Source organism: Triticum urartu, chromosome 1A, assembly GCF_056163025.1.
Source record: "Triticum urartu cultivar PI428250 chromosome 1A, HENAU_Tu73, whole genome shotgun sequence".
Taxonomy (NCBI): domain Eukaryota; kingdom Viridiplantae; phylum Streptophyta; class Magnoliopsida; order Poales; family Poaceae; genus Triticum; species Triticum urartu.
In genome coordinates this window covers 67,724,089-67,749,373 of record NC_141873.1, presented here as the reverse complement: position 1 = coordinate 67,749,373, position 25,285 = coordinate 67,724,089, and the positions used below count along the sequence as shown (strand labels likewise).

Here is a 25,285-nt window from a genome sequence, read left to right as displayed (position 1 = left end):
TAGGGGGTGGGCTATTTGTAGCCACTAGGAAACCCAACCTGATTTGTCCGAAATGACCCTGGGTCACTAAGGAACTAACACATGTTCCAACGGTCAGATTTCAAACACACACGGCAACTTTACTTGGGCTATTAGCAAAGCTGACTTATCCAGCTCTGGATAAGATTTGCTCTCATTGTCTTCGCTCGAAGACATAGGATTTTGGTTAAGCATCACTTCAGTCATTCTGACTGGTTCTCTTGGACCCCACTTAACAGTACGGTGGTTCCTATGACTCAACAAAGAAGAAAAAGAATGACGAAACAACTAAGTCTTCGCACTCCATAGTCTTCACGCGATGTCTTCTCTTGTCATAGTCTTTAATGTGAATGTCTTCACATACCACCTTTGACTTCAATGTCTTCATACATTTTTAGGGGTCATCTCTGGTAGGAAAACCGAATCAATGAGGGACTTCTACCTGTGTTATCCTGCAATTCTCACAAACACATTAGTCCCTCAACCAAGTTTGTCGTCAATACTCCAAAACCAACTAGGGGTGGCACTAGATGCACTTACAATTTGTCACTCTGAGTATCAGAGAGGTATCTCTGGGCCCTCTCGGTAATGCACATCACTATAAGCCTTGCAAGCAATGTGACTAATGAGTTAGTTACGGGATGATGCATTACGGAACGAGTAAAGAGACTTGCCGGTAATGAGATTGAACTAGGGTCCGCACGCTTAACGTTCGGTGACGATCGGTATTATGAGTTTATGTGATTTGATGTACCGAGGATAATTCGGAGTCCCGGATGTGATCACGGACATGACGAGGAGTCTCGAAATGGTCGAGACATAAAGATTGATATATTGGACAGCTATATTCGGACACCGAAAGTGTTGCGGGTGATTTCGGAGAAAACCGGAGTGCCGGAGGGTTACCGGAACCCCCCGCCAGAACTATAGTGGAGAGAGAGAGGGCTGGCCAAGACAGGGCCGCGCGACCCTCCCCCTCTAGTCCGAATTGGACTAGGGAAGGGGGGCGGCGCTCCCCTTTCCTTCTCCATTCTCCTCTCCTTCCTCCCCCTTCCTCCTCCTAGTTGGACTAGGAAAGGGGGAGTCCTACTCCTACTAGGAGGACTCCTCCCCTCCTTGGCGCGCCCCAAGGGTCGGCCGGCCTCCCCACTTGCTCCTTTATATATACGGGGCAGGGGCACCCTAGAACACACAAGTTGATCATTGATCCCTTAGCCGTGTGCGGTGCCCCCCTCCACCATAATCCACCTCGGTCATATCGTCGTAGTGCTTAGGCGAAGCCCTGGGCCGGTAGCTTCATCATCACCGTCATCACGCTGTCGTGCTGACGAAGCTCTTCCTCGACACTCAGCTAGATCGAGAGTTCGTGGGACATCACCGAGCTGAACGTGTGCAGATCGCGGAGGTGCCGTACTTTCGGTACTAGGATCGGTCGGATCATGAAGACGTACGACTACATCAACTGCGTTGTCATAACGCTTCCGCTTACGGTCTACGAGGATACGTGGACAACACCCTTTCCCTCTCGTTGCTATGCATCACCATGATAGATCTTGCGTGTGCGTAGGAAAATTTTAAAATTCCTGTGTTCCCCAACAGGGTCTTCACCAGTTGAATCTTTGTCTTACATGTTGGTTCCTCTTCAAGGTGGAGATTGTTCTTCTTCTTTCCTCACGACAACAATGAACGATGGTTTGTACCCTCGCCCATGGAGCTCTCCACGGTGCATCCTCGTTCTCATATTCCGGGCTGCTCAAATGGCTTCAAAAACTGTGAATGCCGGGTAGGTGGACAACCAATTAGCCGACATTAGTGCGGGTAGGCTGCCGCCCCGCCCAACCGCGTTCACTCTAATCAGCATGAATACAACGCAGAGAGCAGCGAAACAAGAGTTTTAGGGTGGCTCTGAATTAGTTTTAGGGTGGCTCTGATTTGTCAAAATCCAATGTGCGAACTTCCGAACTCCTGCAAACATCCCCCAGTTTGTTACCGGTTTGTGGGATTTCAGACGTTAGGGCCAGTCCGAACAAATTTGGTGACCTCCATTAGATGGCCAAAAGTGTTCAGACCGTCCAATCTAGATATTTGTGGGCGATTTGATGATCCTCGTTAAAGTTGCAGGGTGGATTAGTATGTACTTCCTCCGTCCTTGAAGGAGTGTACTTGCAACTTTGTTGGAGGGTCAAACTATCTCAAAGTTTGATCGAGCTTTTATAAAAATATATCAATGTTTGTGAAATCAAATAGGTATATGATGAAAATATATTATATCATGAATCTAATGCTACTAATTTTTTTGCCGGTAGAATACCACGTAAAACTTGCCACCAAAAAAGACTCTCAGAATGACCTTGAGTTTCCACAACGCCGTCCGTAAGTGTTTCTCTGACGATGAAGTTTCCTGTATCGTTCCTTCCTTTGGAGCTAAACGTTCTTTGTGAGTCATTAGAGCACGATAGGCTGATTTAACTGAGTAAACACCCGACGGTTCACGAGCCCAAGCATAATAATCCTCTCCATCTAATGCTCTCAAAGGAATATGTAAGATTGCCTCTGCATTGGTGCAAGAAAGTTTCATTGCACCAACTCCACATTCCATGCACCTCTCTAATCATCAATGAGTTCTGATACTAATTTGATGACATGAATGTTGGTGTATTATTATATAAATACAGTCAAATATAAAATAGTTTGACTTTCCAACAAAGTTGAAAGTATACTCTTTCAAAGACGGAGGGAGTAAATCCCATAAAAGACATGGCAAAAGGTCAATTTCCCACCTTCCTCATTCTGCTTCCCCTCTTTTTCAAGAATACCGAGACAAGTTCTCCTATCAGTATCGAATAGAACATTTTGAACAAGATCCTCATGAAAATTTGAATAGATCATTTTGAACAAGATCCTCATGAAAACCTGCTCGATTTAGATCAGGAAAATCATACACATTTTATGAAACCATGTGCAATGGCTCGAATCCATACTCAATCCTACATGAGTTCCCACAGTAGATTTCTCACATTTGTATTGCGAGTTTGCTTACCTAGGACATTCAAAAATCAGTATGCCGATTTCCTCAAAAAGTACCTTCACACTAGTACTATAGTCTATCTTCACAAATAAATAGCAGTCCTTGTGCGTTCTCAGAGAGTCATGGCACCGACAAGCGACAAAGCACTCAAGCCATCTCGTGTTAAGCAGGCGTACTTAATGCCATGTGCCCAAGATTTGCCGGCCGCTCAGCACGCAACGCCATGTGAGCGAGGTTCACCATGAGAAACACACTCTGAGAGAGAGTGAGAGAGAGACAAGAAAAACCTCTTAGATCTGAATCGAATCCGATTGCTTAACCATCATCATTGACACTCCATTATTGAAATTGTACACAAATAACAAATGCAGCCGCCGTGCTGTACACGTACTACAGCGTAGGGATCTACACCGCCCACGTCCACCGCCCACAGCAGTGACACTCCCAACAGTCAACAGTGTGAGCCACACTGGCTTCAGTTCAGGACCAGATCAAGATTTGACTACTATTATCACCACCATCACCAGCTAGCAAGCCTTATTAGTATTATTGATTGATCGAAACCAGCATCACCGTCATCATACAGCTTGCGCTCGGGACTGACTTACCGGGTGCCGCCATGGCCGCCGGGAAGTCCACTCCACCGGCTGGTTAGCAGCGTGGAACCCGGCGGGGGGACGCGCAACACACGCTAGAGAAGGTTCATTTACAGCGAGGCCTCCTCGAGGGGCGCTAAACAAAGCCTCGGATTTACATCGGCCAGCCTGTCGTGGGGGAGCTCTCAAAATGGCGGCGAGCGGGAGGGCGTGTCGGCGGGGGCCTTGGCGCGGCCGGCGGTCATGCCCGGCCGACGTGCTCGTGCCGCGGCCTCTCTCCCCTCGGGACGGATCTCCAGCCCCGGTGGTGCGTTTCGTAGTTGCTGCAAAGGTTGAAGGTAAGTGAAAGCATCAGCAATGCATCGTGGCATGGTACAACCGAAGGCTCCAGATCTTAGAGATTTCGGGTTTCAGTGAGATGCATTGTTTGGAAAATGACTGAGTTTGCATACTTGGGAGCCGCGGAGGTGGAACCGTGGGGTCTGACGTTAGAATGGTTCTTCTTGTAGAACCGGATGGAGATCAGGCTGCTATGCTCTCTAACTGAAGATTCAGGTGATCCGTGGAAGCTTACTCCAGATGCTTGCCTTGAGCAAAACCCTGTAGTGCCAAAAAAAACCAAGGAAGTTTAGTGTGCCGTTATTTTCTGAAGACCAACGGCTTTTTGAACTACATGGCTTATAACAGTTGACAGAATATAGTGTTTGACTACTTGAATCAATATATATACCACAAGTGGTTTTCTGCCTTGCCCAATGTAAAAAGTATGCCATCTGCAACTGTGTCTAAACTAACATTAACTCTTGCATAAATGACATTGATGAACAATTTGACAAGCAAGGGCATGGTAAGAAACTATAATGTGAACATTAATTAAGAATCTGATATATATACAGTTGATTGCTCAATAATAAAACTGGCTGTTTAAATAAGGTAAATTCTAATGAACGAATAACGATACTGCCTAGATTCATCCTATGTGCCAAAGATTTGATATGATTAATTGTCAAGTATATAAAATTTATCACAGGGAAATTTGCATTTGACAAGGTTAGTTTCAGGATCAAAGAAAGGTCTTCCTTCATTTGCAAACATATCCTTGTTAAGCATGACAAAATATGAGATAGCAGGCAATAATACTTATATTACTAATTTGTTATACCTTGCCAGAGTATGACGAGGCAGAAGATAATGGTGATGATCATGGGACAAAAATTGCTATTCGAGGAACCCTGTTTGCCATTCTTCATCTTCTTCAAAGCCTTCATCCGCTCAATCCTTGCCCGCTTCAACAAAGCGAGCTCATTCAGCTCGTTGAGGAGCTTCTGGTCAGAAGCATCCAGCGGCAAATGCGTCGGCGGCCTCGGTGGCCGTGGTGGCTTCTTGGAGCTGGACCGCTTCTTCTTTGCCTTCTCACCGCCAGAACTGTCCAGAAGGCCCAGCTTCTCCTCCCCTTCGGACTTCCTGTCATCTCCATTCTTGGAAGCGGTTTCCATAGCGGGCGAGGAACAATCCATGTGCTGATTCCCCTCATCCTTGGTGTGCATGACACGATTCAGCCTGCCATTTGGCGGTGTTCTGGGTGGGCTCACCGCAAAATTAGCATCCATTCCATGGCCATGCTCGCTGATAACAACGTTGTTCCCACTCTCCAGGTCGATCAGAGCATCCCGCTCGCTCGCGCCCTTGGCTTCCATCAGAACTGGAGAAACAACGCCTCTAAAGCATCAAGAGACAAAATCTCTGGCTCCCACTTTGACCCGGGATCAACACTCGGATCAAATGTGCTCCTCCCGAAACCGCAAGAAACAGCCTGCCTGCCTACCTGCACAGACAAGTTTGGCCACAAGTTAGGTCAGTTAGTTAAAAGTCAACATTCCACAGAGTTGTAACCATGGAATTCAAAACAATGGAAACCAAATTCAAGGCTTTCTCCGCCAGAATTACCAAACCATCAAACAGATCAGCACCCTGAACCGCGCCTAATCGCGACACGAAAATGGAAAACCAGCCATGTAACACACAAGGATAACAATGATAGGAGACACCACCAGAGTCCAAAGGGAGGTATAGATTAAAGGAGGGAAGAGGCTTCCTTGGATTCCAAGGACAGCTCGTCAAAAAGGAAGAGCTGCAACAACCCCCAAATACCTGAATCAAGAAGAAACCTGGGAGAGAATCACGCAAAGCCCCCAAATCTTTACCCTGCTTGAACGCCACACGCAGCAGGGCGCCGCCGCCGCCACTCCACCTCCGTCCACACGAACCTTTGCATTGCAATCAAAGGAAGCATCGCACCCCATCGGTTACACATGGCGATGGCGGACGCGCTGCCCCTCCATTGTTTTCTGTTGCTTCGTCTCAGGGGAAACCGGCGAGGCGAGAAACAAATGGCTTCGGTTACGGTCTGGAACCACCACCATGTTTCCAGGGACAGCGACGGCTATTTTTAGCTTTCCCCAAAACCGGAAGAATCTGGCGAGCGGGCGTCCGCATTTCAAGCCACTCTAAACAGGGGAAAGCAGAGCAGAGCAGGCCCCGAATTTGGTGCTGAGAGTAGCAACACAAATTTCCGCCCAAATCGGGGCAGTAAATCCGCCGAAAGGCAGGAGAAAATAATTAGTTCATTAACTAATTCGGCAGCTAAACAGGGAACCCGGCGAACCAAACGAACAAATCGGCGAAAATGTTTGGATTTTTGCTGGCCTATCCGGTCCTGGAAACAAGCGGAAGCGACGGGGCGAAGGGATGGGCGCGGAAGGGGACGAGCTCCGCAAGAATCCAAGGGAATGCCGCTCCGCCGAGCGAATCGAGACGGAGGAAAGGGACGGACACGCGGACGCGATGCATGAACGGGAGCGGAACAGCTCGAACAGAAATCATGGAGGCAATCCCCAAGCTACGATCCATGGTGGTGAGGAGGAGGCACCAAGTAAATAAAATCGAATAGAAAGATTCAAAACAACGGCTCTATCACGAACATATAATAATCAGCCGAAGCAAAAGAAGCCATCTTTCCGCCCAGCCCCATGGCCCGGGACGAGGAGCAAAACGAATCAAGAACCCCGACCCCTTTTCCCCCACAAATCAAGAAGAAATCCCCGACGAGTTCAAAAGGGGAAGCAGCGAACCCACCTATCAGCGCCGGCGAACGATGACGTAGCAGCGGCCGATCTCTCCGCGGCGAATGGAGAACTCCGGGGCGGCAATCCAGGAGCGGGGCGCGGACCGAGGCGGAGGGGGGAGGCGAGCTGGCTGAGGGATCGAGGAGGAGGGGGGAGGAGGAGGAGGGGTCCCTGGCTGCCCTGGGGTGGGGTGGGGTGGTATGGGTGCGGGCTGGAGCTTGGAAGCATCCGGATTTGCCTCGGATATCACGCGCCCCTTTTATTTAACCTCCCAGATTTGTTCGCTTTGTTTTCTTTCCCTCGGCTCCTTTTCGGGGGAGTGCCCGGGTTGGTGGGGACGAGACTGGGGCCGTCGGATCGGGGAACGGACGGCTCGGATCGCGTGGGAGCGGTGCCGAATTTAGGACGGCCGGGGGAGAAAAATGTCTTTTTTTTGGGCGGAAAAACAGGGGATTTTGTGGTTGCGGGGGGAATATTCGGTTTGTACTACGTGTCCTCCTCTTCGTCCTTTCTCGTGCGCGCTCGTCGGTCGTGCCAGCAATCAAGCCATCAAATAGTACTCCCGCCGTGTTTTATACGACCAGTCTCTCTCTCTCACACACACACACTCGGCAGGGATTCTTCGAATTCAAAGAGTTTGTATTTATACGAAGAGCACTTTTGAAGCGGAATAATTGTTTGTGGTAGTATCGTTTTCCGTTGTGTGATATCTCTTGAATCCTCCGAAAAAGATAGAGAGAGGGAGGGGGAGGAGCTTTTTACTTGCCCGTGTTATAAACAAATGGCATATGGCTTTGCGACCCTTATCTTATCTTGAGGCGTACGTATGTATGCAGAGTACTCCTATGTGTGTTTTAAACAAATGGCATATGGCGTACTCCTATGTGTGTTATAAACAAATGGCATGTGTGATTTAAGCTAAAGATTTGGACCGACAAGCAAGCGAGCAGGCAGCTCGGTTCGCCATTGCCCGGTCTCATCCCCTCTCCTCCAACCCCATCCTGCCGCGACTAGAGCTTCACCACTAATGGACAACCGGCTCCCTCGTCTAATCTCCACGTACCACCTCGGTTGTTCCACCCACAACTGGCAGCAGCAGCTGATAGTAAAAGAAAAGAAACGAATCGAGTGGATAACCAACCAACATCTGGAGCCCTACATGGCTACATTGCATCTCTCTCTCGCTACAGCTATCATCTACTACTACGAGTTCCATTGTTGTGCTGCCGTCCCGTCCCCACGAGACAGACACGAACGGGCTCCATCCATCCATCCATCCATCCAGCTTTTGCTTTGCTTTGGCCGTGGGGTCGACAAATGGAGATGGAGGTCGACATGTCTGCTGGACAGCTCGGCGACCGCGACGGAGTGCTGCGCGCGTCCACGCTGCCTGCCGTCCGCTACGTGCTACGCAGTCGACACAAGAAAACAGGGCTTGATCTGAAAAACAATAGGAAGAAAGAATGGGTAGTGGCTTTGCTTTAGACATATCCAGAATCGCTGGTGCCCGATTTGTTTGTTGGTTTCGGCGTGCGAGGCCTTCGTTTTGCTTTTGTGGTGAAGCTGTGCACCTAGGGCACGACTTTCGTTTTGTTTTCTCGTTTTTGAGGGGAGACTTTCGTTTTGTTTGCAAGACCCGCGCTCATGACTTTCTGGTCAATGCATCCATTGGGTTTGATTTGACGACCTTTCTTTCTTTTTTTCCTTTGTCGGTCGTGGTGACACTATTCTGGCGTGGCAAGGTCATGAAACAATCGTGTTTTTAAATATATTAGTATCTCGTTTATATTCAAAAATGTGTCAGCAGACACACATTTCTTAACATCGACTCTAAGATAAACAAAAATAAATAAATACGATTGCCCTTATTCGTAATATCGGTACAAACTATACCATTCTTGCACCGGACGATACCAACACTTCTGGCGCCGCGTCCTAGTAAGGTATCGGGCGGACGCTCGCGGTGAAGTGGAAGTCGTTGCGTCGGGATCGCTATGTTGAGACTACATTTGAATGCACAGTGCGCCTTGTGTGACCGGCTTCAGCTTTCCCATGTTGACTTTGGTCTATGGTGGATGGCGTTACATTTCGCCCTCGTGCGAGTCGGCGCAAGCTTGCCTTTCAGGGATTATCGAGAAGCTATTGACACCTAGCCATGTATTTTGAAGACGACGCGTTCAGTCCAGCCTCAACCTGGAAGCGAATGACCAATTCAAGGCAACTAACGGTGTCATGTACTAGGGTACCTCGGGCCATCGGAAGGCGGCTCGCCTGAACGAGTAGATGCCCACTAGGCCACGCTATGGCCAGGCCCACGACCCTCCCTGCGGCCTCCCTAGACGAAGGAAGTCGGCTTGGGGTCCTAGACAAGCCAGCCCAGAGATCTATGGGGACTCTTAACCGCCGGAGCCGAGTAGGATGTCATGTAACCCTAGACTCCACCATCCTTTCTCAGGCGAGCTCGAGCTAGTCTAGGAGTAACATCATAATACGTTCAACCCCTGGATGCACCTACGAGATCATCCATGTAATATGTACACCCCATCCATCAAGTGCAATCGAATAGGAAGTAGAGTTCTACTCCACCGAGAGGGTTCGAACCTAGGTAAATCTTGATCCATGTTTCCCATGTAGGTAATCCGGCTAAGTGCAACACCCTACTGAGGGATCTGCCGGAATTTGAACCAGCGGTGGCGCGTCAGGCATGGTTTGCGCTAGTTGCAAACCGGATCCAAATGTGATCTAACTTCGTTTACGTCGATTGCGCTCCAGGCCGGATCTCCGCCATTGACGCTTTGAGCTTCGTCACCAACTTGGTGGGGCAACTCGACCTTGTCGCTCCCCTCACCGAGGGCCTGGTTCTCACCTTTGGGGGTCTGGAATTCGTTGCCGACCAACACGACGAGGCATGGCTCCGAAATCTGGCAAGAACTCGAAGAAACTAGAGGCCCAGCGCCAAAAAGATGCAGCGAGCGCATGAGCTTCGTGGAGAAACAGAGTTGGTTGTTGGCTTTCGTAGAACACATTCGAAAATGGTGAGCGAACCGTGCATCCATCGTCGACATGGTGGAGCTTGCAAACCAGGTTCGGTTGGATCGAGCCGGCATCTTCGGTGGTGCCACAGGAGGCTCTCAAGACTTCCACATTCCTGCGAGCAACCTCATGGCTGCCACAGAGGAGATCATCGGCATTGAGCTTCCAGCCAATCACTCGACGCCGATACGGCTAAACGCCGCCTAGAGAGTCACTACTAGGGATAAGCCTATAGTGTTCAAGAATTTCAAAAGAATAGTTTTGTGTTCAAGATGCTAGTATATCTTTCTATAGAATTGATCAAAATTATACAAATTTGATTTTAGGACAAACCTGAAACTTGAATTATTTTGGAAGTGTTGGAAATGAGAGTTTTGGCAATGCTACATGACGTATTGATCGGTGCATAGCGCACGTATATATGGAGTACAAAGTGGGCCTCAACCTCAACTATACAATGACTAGGAGGTGGGCCGGGGTATACAATATACATGCACAAACCATATGTTCAACACCCCCCGCAGTCAAAGCGTCACCGGAGACGCAAAGACTGGACCTGAACTCCTCAAAAACAGAAGTATGTAGTCCTTTCGTCATGACATCGGCAAACTGTTGCGTCGTTGGGACGTGGAGGACCCGGATGTGCCCAAGAGCCACCTGCTCATGAACGAAGTGTATGTTGAGCTCAATGTGCTTCGTTCGACGATGGTGGACCGGGTTGTCGGAGAGGTACACGGCAGAGACGTTGTCGCGGTAGACGAGCGTGGCCTTGTGAACGTCACAAAGCAACTCCTGGAGCAGCTGACGAAGCCAAGAGCATTCAGCAACGGCGTTAGCCACTGCTCGATACTCTTCCTCGGCACTCGAGCGGGAGACGGTGGGCTGTCGCTTGGAGGACCAAGAGATCAAGGATGACCCAAGGTAAACACGGTACCCCAAGGTGGAGCGTCATGTATCCGGGCAGCCAGCCCAGTCCGCATCAGAGTAGGCAACGAGGTCGGTGGAGGCAGAGGCCGTCAATGTAAGCCCATGGACGGGGTGTCGCGTATATAACAGAGGATACGCTTCACCAGGGTCCAGTGAGAGTCGTGCGGAGCATGCATGTGAAGACAGACCTGCTGAACAACGTACTACAGATCGAGGCGCGTCAGAGTCAAGTACTGTAGAGCGCCCACAATGGAGCGATAGAATGCCGCATCGGATGCGGGAGAACCCTCCAGAGAGGAAACCTTGGCCTTGGTGTCGACGGGCGTGGGAGCGGGCTTGCAGTTAAGCATGTCGGCGCGGTCAAGAAGCTCATGAGCATATCTCTACTGGTGCAGGAAGAACTCATCTGACCGTCGAACCACCTCAATGCCAAGGAAGTAGTGCAGGGCCCCCAAGTCCTTGAGGGCAAACTCATCATGAAGACGAGCAGTGAGCCGCTGAAGGAGCGCGGCAGTGGATGCCATCGGTATGATGCCGTCGACATATAGCAGCAAGTAGGCCATGTCAGCTCCGTGATGGTACAGGAAGAGGGACGCATCGGAGCGAGTGGATGTAAACCCGAGCGTTTGTAGGAAAGCAGCAATGCGCTGGTGCCAGGCCCGAGGCGTCCGCTTCAAACCGTAAAGGGAATGGGAGGGCAAGCACACATGGTCTGGATGCATGGCGTCGACGAAGCCAGTGGGCTGCTCACAGAACACCTGCTCAGCGAGGTGGCCGTGCAAGAAGGCGTTGGAAATGTCCAACTGATGCACAAGCCAAGCTCGGGAGATGGCTAATTGAAGAACGGTGCGGATCGTGCCCGGTTTAACAACCGGAGCAAAAGTGTCGGTGAATTCCACGCCCGCACGTTGCCGAAAGCCCCAAACCACCCAGCGAGCTTTGTAGCGCTCGAGAGTGCCATCCGGATGAGTCTTGTGAAGGAAATATGCCCTATAGGCAATAATAAAGTTATTATTTATTTCCTTATTTCATGATAAATGTTTATTATTCATGATAGAATTGTATTAACCAGAAACATAATACATGTGTGAATACATAGATAAACAGAGTGTCACTAGTATGCCTCTACTTGACTAGCTCGTTGATCGAAGATGGTTATGTTTCCTAGCCATAGACATGAGTTGTCATTTGATTAACGGGATCACATCATTAGGAGAATGATGTGATTGACTTGACCCATTCCATTAGCTTGGCACTTGATCGTTTAGTTTGTTGCTATTGCTTTCTTCATAACTTATACATGTTCCTATTGTTGGAAATATGCCCTAGAGGCAATAATAAAATGGTTATTATTATATTTCTTTGTTCATGATAATTGTCTATTGTTCATGCTATAATTGTGTTATCCGGAAATCGTAATACATGTGTGAATACATAGACCACAACACGTCCCTAGTGATCCTCTAGTTGACTAGCTCGTTGATCAAAAGATAGTCATGGTTTCCTGACTATGGACATTGGATGTCACTGATAACGGGATCACATCATTAGGAGAATGATGTGATGGACAAGACCCAATCCTAAGCATAGCTCAAAGATCGTGTAGTTCGTTTGCTATAGCTTTTCCGAATGTCAAGTATCATTTCCTTAGACCATGAGATTGTGCAACTCCCGGATACTGTAGGAGTGCTTTGGGTGTGCCAAACGTCACAACGTAACTGGGTGACTATAAAGGTACACTACGGGTATCTCCGAAAGTGTCTGTTTGGTTGGCACGAATCGAGACTGGGATTTGTCACTCTGTATGACGGAGAGGTATCTCTGGGCCCACTCGGTAATGCATCAACATAATGAGCTCAATGTGACCAAGTGGTTGATCACGGGATCATGCATTACGGTACGAGTAAAGTGACTTGCCGGTAACGAGATTGAACGAGGTATTGGGATACCGACGATCGAGTCTCGGGCAAGTAACGTACCGATTGACAAAGGGAATTGTATACGGGATTGATCGAATCCTCGACATCGTGGTTCATCCGATGAGATCATCGAGGAGCATGTGGGAGCCAACATGGGTATCCAGATCCCGCTGTTGGTTATTGACCGGAGAGTCGTCTCGGTCATGTCTGCATGTCTCCCGAACCCGTAGGGTCTACACACTTAAGGTTCGGTGACGCTAGGGTTGTCGAGATGTTAGTATGTGGTAACCCGAAAGTTGTTCGGAGTCCCGGATGAGATCCTGGATGTCACGAGGAGTTCTGGAATGGTCCGTAGGTGAAGATTTATATATAGGAAGTCAAGTTTCGGCCATCGAAAAAGTTTCGGGGGTAATCGGTATTGTACCGGGACCACCGGAAGGGTCCCGGGGGTCCACCGGGTGGGGCCACCTATCCCGGAGGGCCCCATGGGCTGAAGTGGGAGGGGAACCAGCCCCTAGTGGGCTGGTGCACCCCCCTTGGGCCTCCCCCTGCGTCTAGGGTTGGAAACCCTAGGGGTGGGGGCGCCCCACTTGGCTTGGGGGGCACTCCACCCCCCTTGGCCACCGCCCCCCTTGGAGATTCAATCTCCTAGGGCCGGCGCCCCCCCTAGGGGTCCTATATATAGTGGGGGGAGGGAGGGAAGCCGCACCCTAGCCCCTGGCGCCTCCCTCTCCCTCCCGTGACACTCCTCCCTCTCCCTGAGCTTGGCGAAGCACTGCTGAGATCACCGTTGCTTCCACCACCACGCCGTCGTGCCGCTGGATCTTCATCAACCTCTCCTTCCCCCTTGCTGGATCAAGTTGGAGGAGACGTCTTCCCAACCATACGTGTGTTGAACGCGGAGGTGCCGTTCGTTCGGCGCTAGGTCATCAGTGATTTGGATCACGACGAGGACGACTCCATCAACCCCGTTCTCTTGAATGCTTCCGCGCGCGATCTACAAGGGTATGTAGATGCACTCCCCTCTCCCTCGTTGCTAGATGACTCCATAGATTGATCTTGGTGATGCGTAGAAAATTTTAAAATTCTGCTACGTTCCCCAACAGTGGCATCATGAGCTAGGTCTATGCGTAGTTTCTATGCACGAGTAGAACACAAAGCAATTGTGGGCGTGGATATTGTCAATTTGCTTGCCGTTACTAGTCTTATCTTCATTCGGCGGCATCATGGGATGAAGCGGCCCGTACCGACCTTCCACGTACGCTTACGTGAGACTGGTTCCACCGATTGACATGCACTAGTTGCATAAGGTGGCTGGCGGGTGTCTGTTTCTCCCACTTTAGTCGGATCGGATTCGATGAAAAGGGTCCTTATGAAGGGTAAATAGAAATTGGCATATCACGTTGTGGTTTTGGCGTAGGTAAGAAACGTTCTTGCTAGAAACCTATAGCAGCCACGTAAAAACTTGCAACAACAATTAGAGGACGTCTAACTTGTTTTTGCAGCATGTGCCGTGTGATGTGATATGGCCAAAAGGATGTGATGAATGATATATGTGATGTATGAGATTGATCATGTTCTTGTAATAGGAATCACGACTTGCATGTCGATGAGTATGACAACCGGCAGGAGCCATAGGAGTTGTCTTAATTTATTTATGACCTGCGTGTCAACATAAACGTCATGTAATTACTTTACTTTATTGCTAAAGCGTTAGCCATAGTAGTAGAAGTAATAGATGATGAGACAACTTCAAGAAGACACGATGATGGAGATCATGGTGTCATGCCGGTGACAACGATGATCATGAAGCCCCGAAGATGGAGATCGAAAGGAGCAAATGATATTGGCCATATCATGTCACTATTTGATTGCATGTGATGTTTATCATGTTTTGCATCTTATTTGCTTAGAACGACGGTAGCTTAAATAAGATGATCCCTCGTAATAATTTCAAGAAAGTGTTCCCCCTAACTGTGCACCATTGTGAAGGTTCGTTGTTTCGAAGCACCACATGATGATCGGGTGTGATAGATTCTAACGTTCAAATACAACGGGTGTAAGCCAGATTTACACATGCAATACACTTAGGTTAACTTGACGAGCCTAGCATGTACCGACATGGCCTTGGAACACGGAAGACCGAAAGGTCGATCATGAGTCGTATAGAAGATACGATCAACATGAAGATGTTCCGATGTCGACTAGTCCGTCTCACGTGATGATCGGACACGGCCTAGTTTACTCGGATCATGTTTCACTTAGATGACTAGAGGGATGTCTATCTGAGTGGGAGTTCATTGAATAACTTGATTAGATGAACTTAATTATCATGAACTTAGTCTAAAATCTTTACACTATGTCTTGTAGATCAAATGGCCCACGCTAATGTTGCCCTCAACTTCAACGCGTTCCTAGAGAAAACCAAGCTGAAAGACGATGGCAGCAACTATACGGACTGGGTCCGGAACCTGAGGATCATCCTCATAGCTGCCAAGAAAGATTATGTCCTAGAAGCACCACTAGGTGACGCACCCATCCCAGAGAACCAAGATGTTATGAACGCTTGGCAGTCACGTGCTGATGATTACTCCCTCGTTCAGTGCGGCATGCTTTACAGCTTAGAACCGGGGCTCCAAAAGCGTTTTGAGAGACACGGAGCATATGAGATGTTCGAAGAGCTGAAAATGGTTTTCCAAGCTCATGCCCGGGTCGAGAGATATGAAGTCTCCGACAAGTTCTTCAGTTGTAAGATGGAGGAAAACAGTTCTGTTAGTGAGCACATACTCAAAATGTCTGGGTTGCATAACCGCTTGACTCAGCTAGGAGTTAATCTCCCGGATGGCGCGGTCATTGACAGAATCCTTCAGTCGCTTCCACCGAGCTACAAGAGCTTTGTGATGAACTTCAATATGTAGGGGATGGAAAAGACCATTCCTGAGGTATATTCAATGCTGAAATCAGCGGAGGTGGAAATCAAAAAGGAACATCAAGTGTTGATGGTGAATAAAACCACTAAGTTCAAGAAAGGCAAGGGTAAAAAGAACTTCAAGAAGGACAGCAAGGGAGTTGCCGCACCCCGTAAGCAAGATGCCGGGAAGAAGTCAAAGAATGGACCCAAGCCTGAGACTGAGTGTTTTTATTGCAAGGGAAGTGGTCACTGGAAGCGGAACTGCCCCAAATACTTAGCGGACAAGAAGGCCGGCAACACTAAAGGTATATGTGATATACATGTAATTGATGTGTACCTTACCAGTACTCATAGTAGCTCCTGGGTATTTGATACTGGTGCGGTTGCTCACATTTGTAACTCAAAGCAGGAGCTGCGGAATAAGCGGAGACTGGCGAAGGACGAGGTGACGACGCGTGTCGGGAATGGTTCCAAGGTCGATGTGATCGCCGTCGGCACGCTGCCTCTACATTTACCTACGGGATTAGTTTTAAACCTCAATAATTGTTATATAGTGCCAGCTTTGAGCATGAACATTGTATCAGGATCTCGTTTAATTCGAGATGGCTACTCATTTAAATCCGAGAATAATGGTTGTTCTATTTATATGAGAGATATGTTTTATGGTCATGCTCCGCTGGTGAATGGTTTATTCTTAATGAATCTCGAGCATAATGTTACACATATTCATAGTGTGAATACCAAAAGATGTAAGGTTGATAATGATAGTCCCACATACTTGTGGCACTGCCGCCTTGGTCACATAGGTGTCAAACGCATGAAGAAGCTCCATGCCGATGGACTTTTGGAGTCTCTTGATTACGAATCATTTGACACGTGCGAACCATGCCTCATGGGTAAAATGACCAAGACTCCGTTCTCAGGAATAATGGAGCGAGCAACCAACTTATTGGAAATCATACATACTGATGTGTGCGGTCCAATGAGCCTTGAGGCTCGTGGTGACTATCGTTATGTTCTCACCCTCACTGATGACTTGAGTAGATATATGAGTATGTCTACTTAATGAAACACAAGTCTGAGACCTTTGAAAAGTTCAAGGAATTTCAGAGTGAACTTGAAAATCAACGTGACAGAAAAATCAAGTTCTTGTGATCAGATCGTGGGGGAGAATACTTGAGTCACGAATTTGGCACACACTTAAGGAAATGTGGAATAGTTTCACAACTCATGCCGCCTGGAACACCTCATCGTAATGGTGTGTCCGAACGTCGTAATCGCACTCTATTGGATATGGTGCGATCTATGATGTCTCTTACCGATTTACCGCTGTCATTTTGGGGCTATGCTTTAGAGACTGCCGCATTCACTTTAAATAGGGCTCCGTCAAAATCCGTTGAGACGACACCGTATGAATTATGGTTTGGGAAGAAACCTAAGCTGCCATTTCTAAAAGTTTGGGGATGCGATGCTTATGTCAAGAAACTTCAATCTGAAAAGCTCGAACCCAAGTCGGAAAAATGCGTCTTCATAGGATACCCTAAAGAAACTATTGGGTATACCTTCTACCTCAGATCCGAAGGCAAGATCTTTGTTGCCAAGAATGGATCCTTTCTAGAGAAAGAGTTTCTCTCGAAAGAAATAAGTGGGAGGAAAGTAGAACTCGATGAAGTATTACCTCTTGAACCGGTAAGTGGCGCAGCTCAAGAAAATGTTCCTGAGGTGCCTGCACCGACTAGAGAGGAAGTTAATGATGATGATCATGAAACTTCAGATCAAGTTGCTACTGAACTTCAAAGGTCCACAAGGACACGTTCCGCACCAGAGTGGTACGGCAACCCTGTCTTGGAAGTCATGTTGTTAGACAACGATGAACCTTCGAACTATGAAGAAGCGATGGCGGGCCCAGATTCCGACAAATGGATGGAAGCCATGAAATCTGAGATAGGATCCATGTATGAAAACGAAGTATGGACTTTGACTGACTTGCCCGATGATCGGCGAGCCATAGAAAATAAATGGATCTTTAAGAAGAAGACAGACGTGGATGGTAATGTAACCATCTATAAAGCTCGGCTTGTCGCTAAGGGTTATCGACAAGTTCAAGGGGTTGACTACGACGAGACTTTCTCACCCGTAGTGAAGCTGAAGTCCGTCCGAATCATGTTAGCAATTGCCACATTCTATGATTATGAGATATGGCAAATGGACGTCAAAACGGCATTCCTTAATGGTTTCCTTAAGGAAGAATTGTATATGATGCAGCCGGAAGGTTTTGTCGATCCTAAGAATGCTGACAAGGTGTGCAAGCTCCAACACTCGATTTATGGGTTGGTGCAAGCATCTCGGAGTTGGAACATTCGTTTTGATGAGATGATCAAAGCGTTTGGGTTTACGCAGACTTATGGAGAAGCCTGCATTTATAAGAAAGTGAGTGGGAGCTCTATAGCATTTCTCATATTGTATGTGGATGACATACTGTTGATGGGAAATGATATAGAATTCTTGGAAAGCATAAAGGCCTACTTGAACAAGTGTTTTTCAATGAAGGATCTTGGAGAAGCTGCTTACATATTAGGCATCAAGATCTATAGAGATAGATCGAGACGCCTTCATTGTTCTTTCACAGAGTATGTACCGTGACAAGATATTGAAGAAGTTCAATATGGATCAGTCAAAGAAGGGGTTCTTGCCTGTATTTCAAGGTACGAGATTGAGCACGGCTCAATGCCCGACCACGGCAGAAGATAGAGAAAAGATGAGTGTCGTCCCCTATGCCTCGGCCATAGGGTCTATCATGTATGCTATGCTGTGTACCAGACCTAATGTAAACCTTGTCGTAAGTTTGGTAGGAAGGTACCAAAGTAATCCCGGCATGGAACACTGGACAGCGGTCAAGAATATCCTGAAGTACCTCAAGAGGACTAAGGATATGTTTCTCGTTTATGGAGGTGACGAAGAGCTCGTCGTATAGGGTTACGTTGATGCTAGCTTCGACACAGATCTGGATGACTCTAAGTCACAAACCGGATACGTGTATATTTTGAATGGTGGGGTAGTAAGCTGGTGCAGTTGCAAGCAAAGCATTGTGGCGGGATCTACATGTGAAGTGGATTACATGGCAGCCTCGGAGGCAGCACAAGAAGCACTCTGGGTGAAGGAGTTCATTACCGACCTAGGAGTCATACCCAATGCGTCGGGCCCGATGACTCTCTTCTGTGACAACACTAGAGCTATTGCCCTTGCCAAGGAGCCCAGGTTTCACAGGAAGACCAGGCATATCAAGCGTCGCTTCAACTCCATTCGTGAAAGTGTTCAAAATGGAGACATAGATATTTGTAAAGTACATATGGACCTGAATGTGGCAGATCCTTTGACTAAACCTCTCCCTAGAGCAAAACATGATCAACACTAGAACTGCATGGGTGTTCGATTCATCACAATGTAACTAGACTATTGACTCTAGTGCAAGTGGGAGACTGTTGGAAATATGCCCTAGAGGCAATAATAAAATGGTTATTATTATATTTCTTTGTTCATGATAATTGTCTATTGTTCATGCTATAATTGTGTTATCCAGAAATCGTAATACATGTGTGAATACATAGACCACAACACGTCCCTAGTGAGCCTCTAGTTGACTAGCTCGTTGATCAAAAGATAGTCATGGTTTCCTGACTATGGACATTGGATGTCATTGATAACGGGATCACATCATTAGGAGAATGATGTGATGGACAAGACCCAATCCTAAGCATAGCTCAAAGATCGTGTAGTTCGTTTGCTATAGCTTTTCCGAATGTCAAGTATCATTTCCTTAAACCATGAGATTGTGCAACTCCCGGATACTGTAGGAGTGCTTTGGGTGTGCCAAACGTCACAACGTAATTGGGTGACTATAAAGGTACACTACGGGTATCTCCTAAAGTGTTTGTTGGGTTGGCACGAATCGAGACTGGGATTTGTCACTCCGTATGACGGAGAGGTATCTCTGGGCCCACTCGGTAATGCATCATCATAATGAGATCAATGTGACCAAGTGGTTGATCACGGGATCATGCATTATGGTACGAGTAAAGTGACTTGCCAGTAACGAGATTGAACGAGGTATTGGGATACCGACGATCGAGTCTCGGGCAAGTAACGTACCGATTGACAAAGGGAATTGTATACGGGATTGATCGAATCCTCGAAATCGTGGTTCATCTGATAAGATCATCGAGGAGCATGTGGGAGCCAACATGGGTATCCAGATCCCGCTGTTGGTTATTGATCGGAGAGTCGTCTCGGTCATGTCTGCGTGTCTCCCGAACCCGTAGGGTCTACACACTTAAGGTTCGGTGATGCTAGGGTTGTTGAGATATTAGTATACGGTAACCCGAAAGTTGTTCGGAGTCCCGAATGAGATCCTGGACGTCACGAGGAGTTCCGGAATGGTCCGTAGGTGAAGATTTATATATAGGAAGTCAAGTTTCGGCCATCGGGAAAGTTTCGGGAGTAATCGGTATTGTACCGGGACCACCGGAAGGGTCCCGGGGGTCCACCGGGTGGGGCCACCTATCCCGGAGGGCCCCATGGGCTGAAGTGGGAGGGGAACCAGCCCCTAGTGGGCTGGTGCGCCCCCCTTGGGCCCCCCCTGCGCCTAGGGTTGGAAACCCTAGGGGTGGGGGCGCCCCACTTGGCTTGGGGGGCACTCCACCCCCCTTGGCCGCCGCCCCCCCTTGGAGATTCAATCTCCTGGGGACGGCGCCCCCCTAGGGGTCCTATATATAGTGGGGGAGGGAGGGCAGCCGCACCCTAGCCCTTGGCGCCTCCCTCTCCCTCCCGTGACACTCCTCCCTCTCCGTGAGCTTGGCGAAGCCCTGCTGAGATCACCGTTGCTTCCACCACCACGCCGTCGTGCTACTGGATCTTCATCAACCTCTCCTTCCCCCTTGCTGGATCAAGTTGGAGGAGAGGTCTTCCCAATCGTACGTGTGTTGAACGCAGAGGTGCCGTCCGTTCAGCGTTAGGTCATCGGTGATTTGGATCACGACGAGTACGACTCCATCAACCCCGTTCTCTTGAACGCTTCCGCGCGTGATCTACAAGGGTATGTAGATGCACTCCCCTCTCCCTCGTTGCTAGATGACTCCATAGATTGATCTTGGTGATGCGTAGAAAATTTTAAAATTCTGCTACGTTCCCCAACACCTATGACTATGAGATTATGCAACTCCCGTTTACCGGAGGAACACTTTGTGTGCTGCCAAACATCACAACGTAACTGGGTGCTTATAAAGGTGCTCTACAGGTGTCTCCGAAGGTACTTGTTGGGTTGGCGTATTTCGAGATTAGCATTTGTCACTCCGATTGTTGGATAGGAATTTCCGGGCCCTCTCGGTAATGCACATCACTTAGGCCTTGCAAGCATTGCAACTAACAAGTTAGTTGCGGGATGATTTATTATGGAACGAGTAAAAGAGACTTGCCGGTAATGATATTGAACTAGGTAATGAGATACCGACGATCGAATCTCGGGCAAGTAACATACCGATGACAAAGGGAACAACATATGTTGTTATGCGGTCTGACCGATAAAGATCTTCGTAGAATATGTGGGAGCCAATATGAGCATCCAGGTTCTGCTATTGGTTATTGACCGGAGACATGTCTCAGTCATGTCTACATAGTTCTCGAACCCGTAGGGTCCGCACGCTTAAAGTTTCGGTGACGATTGTATTATGAGTTTATGTGATTTGATGTACCGAATGTAGTTCGGAGTCCCGGATGAGATCGGAGACATGACGAGGAGTCTCGAAATGGTCGAGACGTAAATACCGATATATTGGACGACTATATTCGGACATCGGAAAGGTTCCGAGTGATTCGGGTATTTTCGGCGTTACCGGGGAGTTACGAGAATACGAGGAAGAAGTAATGGGCCTCATGGGCCAAGTGGTGGAAGAGAGGAGGCAGGGTGCGTGGCCCCCTAGCCCAAACCGAATTGGACTAGGGGGTTGGCCCCCCTTTCCTCTTTTTCCTCCTTCTCCTTCCTTCTCCTTCTCCTCCTTCCTTTGCTCCTCCTAGTAGGAGTAGGAATGGGGAGTCCTACTCCTACTAGGAGGAGGACTCCTCCTCCTGGCGCGCCCATAGAGGGCCGGCCAGCCTCCCCCCTTGCTCCTTTATATACAGGGGCAGGGGGGCACCTCTAGACACAGAAGTTGATCAATTGATCTCTCCCAGCCGTGTGCGGTGGCCCCCTCCACCATATTCCACCTCGGTCATATCGTAGCGGTGCTTAGGCAAAGCCGTGCGTCGGTAGCAACATCATCACCGTCACCACGCCGTCGTGCTGACGGAACTCTCCCATGAAGCTCCGCTGGGTCGGAGTTCACGGGACGTCATCGAGCTGAACGTGTGCTGAACTCGGAGGTGCCGTGTGTTTGGTACTTGGATCGGTCGGATCGTGAAGACGTACGACTACATCAACCGCGTTGTGCTAACGCTTCCGCTTTCGGTCTACGAGGGTACGTGGACAACACTCTCCCCTCTCGTTTATATGCATCACCATGATCTTGCGTGTGCGTAGGAAAATTTTGAAATTACTACTTTCCTCAACAGTGGCATCCGAGCCAGGTTTTATGCGTAGATGTCATATGCACGAGTAGAACACAAGTGAGTTGTGGGCGATATAAGTCATACTGCTTACCAGCATGTCATACTTTGGTTCGGCGGTATTGTTGGATGAAGCGGCCCGGACCGACATTACGCGTACGCTTACGCGAGACTGGTTCTACCGACGTGCTTTGCACATAGGTGGCTGGCAGGTGTCAGTTTCTCCAACTTTAGTTAAACCGAGTGTGGCTACGCCCGGTCCTTGCGAAGGTTAAAACAACACCAACTTGACGAACTATCGTTGTGGTTTTGATGCGTAGGTAAGAACGGTTCTTGCTCAGCCCGTAGCAGCCATGTAAAACTTGCAACAAGAAAGTAGAGGACGTCTAACTTGTTTTCGCAGGGAATGTTGTGATGTGATATGGTCAAGACGTGATGAGATATAAGTTGTCGTATAAGATGATCATGTTTTGTTGAAGTTATCGGCAACTGGCATAAGCCTGATGGTTGTCTCTTTATTGCATAAGATGCAAGAGCCAAATAATTAATTTACTTTATCACTATGCGATAGCAATAGTTGCAAGAGCAATAGTTGGCGAGACGGCCATGTGACGACACATTGATATAGATCAAGATGATGGAGATCATGGTGTCATGCCGGTGACGATGGAGATCATGACGATGCTTTGGAGATAGAGATCAAAGGCACAAGATGATGATGGCCATATCATGTCACATATTTTGATTGCATGAGATGTTTATCTTTTATACATCTTACTTTGCTTAGTTATGACGGTAGCATTATAAGATGATCTCTCACTAAATTTCAAGATAAAAATGTTCTCTCCGAGTATGCATCGTTGCCAAAGTTCGTCGTGCCCAGACATCACGTGATGATCGGGTGTGATAAGCTCTACGTCCATCTACAACGGGTGCAAGCCAGTTTTGCACACGCAGAATACTCAGGTTAAACTTGACGAGCCTAGCATATGCAGATATGGCCTCGGAACACTGAGACCGAAAGGTCGAGCGTGAATCATATAGTAGATATGATCAACATAGTGATGTTCACCATTGAAAACTACTCCATTTCACGTGATGATCGGTTATGGTTTAGTTGATTTGGATCACGTAATCACTTAGAAGATTAGAGGGATGTCTTTCTAAGTGGGAGTTCTTAAGTAATATGATTAATTGAACTTTAATTTATCATGAACTTAGTCCTGGTAGTATTAGCATATCTATGTTGTAGATCAATAGCTCGCGATGTTGCTCCCAGTTTATTGTGTTCCTAGAGAAAAATTATGTTGAAAAATGTTAGTAGCAATGATGCGGATTGGATCCGTGATATGAGGATTATCCTCATTGCTGCACAGAAGAATTATGTCTTTGATGCACCGCTAGGTGACAGACCTATTGCAGGAGCAGATGCAGATGTTATGAACGTTTGGCTAGCTCAATATGATGACTACTTGATAGTTTAGTGCACCATGCTTAACAGCTTAGAATCAGGATTTCAAAGGCGTTTTGAACGTCATGGACCATATGAGATGTTCCAGGAGTTGAAGTTAATATTTCAAGCAAATACCCGAGTTGAGAGATATGAAGTCTCCAACAAGTTCTATAGCTAAAAGATGGAGGAGAATAGCTCAAGCAGTGAGCATGTGCTCAGATTGTCTGGGTACTATAATCACTTGAATCAAGTGGGAGTTAATCTTCCAGATAAGATAGTGATTGACAGAATTCTCTAGTCACCATCACCAAGTTAGTAGAACTTCATGATGAACTATAGTATGCAAGGGATGACGAAAACAATTCCCAAGCTCTTTGTGATGCTGAAATCGACGAAGGTAGAAATCAAGTAAAATATCAAGTGTTGATGGTAGACAAGACCACTAGTTTCAAGAAAAGGGCAAAGGGAAGAAGGGGAACTTCAAGAAGAACGCCAAGCAAGTTGCTGCTCAAGTGAAGAAGCCCAAGTCTGGTCCTAAGCCTGAGACTAAGTGCTTCTACTGCAAAGGGACTGGTCACTGGAAGCGGAACTACCCCAAGTAATTGGCGGATAAGAAGGATGGCAAAGTAAACATAGGTATATTTGATATACATGTTATTGATGTGTACTTTACTAGTGTTTATAGCAACCCCTTAGTATTTGATACTAGTTCAGTTGCTAAGAACAGTAACTTGAAACGGGAGTTGCGGAATAAACAGAGACTACTTAAGGGTGAAGTGACGATGTGTATTGGAAATGGTTCCAAGATTGATATGATCATCATCGCACACTCCCTATACTTTCAAGATTAGTGTTAAACCTAAAATAAATGTTATTTAGTGTTTGCGTTGAGCATGAATATGATTGGATCATGTTTATTGCAATACGGTTATTCATGCAAGTTAGAGAATAATTGTTGTTCTATTTACATGAATAAAACCTTCTATGGTCATACGCCCAATGAAAATGGTTTGTTGGATCTCGATCGTGGTGATACACATTTTTATAATATTGAAGACAAAAGATGCAAAGTTAATAATGATAGTGCAACTTATTTGTGGCACTGCCGTTTAGGTCATATTGGTGTAAAGCGCATGAAGAAAATCCATGCTGATGGGCTTTTGGAATCACTTGATTATGAATCAGTTGATGCTTGTGAACCATGCCTCATGGGCAAGATGACTAAGACTCCGTTCTCCGGAACAATGTAGCAAGCAACAGATTTGTTGGAAATCATGCATACTGATGTATGTGGTCCGATGAATATTGAAGCTCGCGGCAGGTATCATTATTTTCTGATCTTCACAGATGATTTGAGCAGATATGAGTATATCTACTTGATGAAACACAAGTCTGAAACGTTTGAAAAGTTCAAAGAACTTCAGAGTGAAGTGGAAAATCATCGTGACAAGAAAATAAAGTTTCTACGATCTGATCGCAGATACAAATATTTGAGTTGCGAGTTTGGTCTTCAATTAAAACAATGTGGAATAGTTTCACAAAATCATGCCACCTGGAACACCACAGTGTAATGGTGTGTCCGAACATCGTAACCGTACTTTATTAGATATGGTGCGATCTATGATGTCTCTTATCGATTTACCACTATCGTTTTGGGGTTATGCATTAGAGACAGCTA

At 47.4% G+C, this 25,285-nt stretch overlaps 1 protein-coding gene across 3 annotated transcripts; it reads right to left on the bottom strand.

The window, feature by feature from the left end:
• Window positions 1-3,343: 3,343 nt before the first annotated feature.
• On the bottom strand, window positions 3,344-6,952 carry LOC125547008 (uncharacterized). Of its 3 annotated transcripts, none has more exons than XM_048711066.2 (4): window positions 6,778-6,952; window positions 4,805-5,467; window positions 4,095-4,242; window positions 3,344-3,965 (listed from the first exon to the last, which is right to left on the bottom strand). In XM_048711066.2, the coding sequence occupies exons 2-4, from the start codon at window positions 5,337-5,339 to the stop codon at window positions 3,884-3,886; spliced, it is 765 nt and encodes a 254-aa protein (XP_048567023.2). In that variant the 5' UTR covers window positions 5,340-5,467; window positions 6,778-6,952; the 3' UTR covers window positions 3,344-3,883. The 3 variants fall into 3 exon arrangements, with proteins under 3 accessions (XP_048567023.2, XP_048567025.2, XP_087403499.1); XM_048711068.2 differs by lacking the exon at window positions 6,778-6,952 and adding an exon at window positions 5,794-6,267; XM_087547373.1 differs by lacking the exon at window positions 6,778-6,952 and adding an exon at window positions 5,847-6,267.
• Between the last annotated feature and the right edge of the window lie 18,333 nt (window positions 6,953-25,285).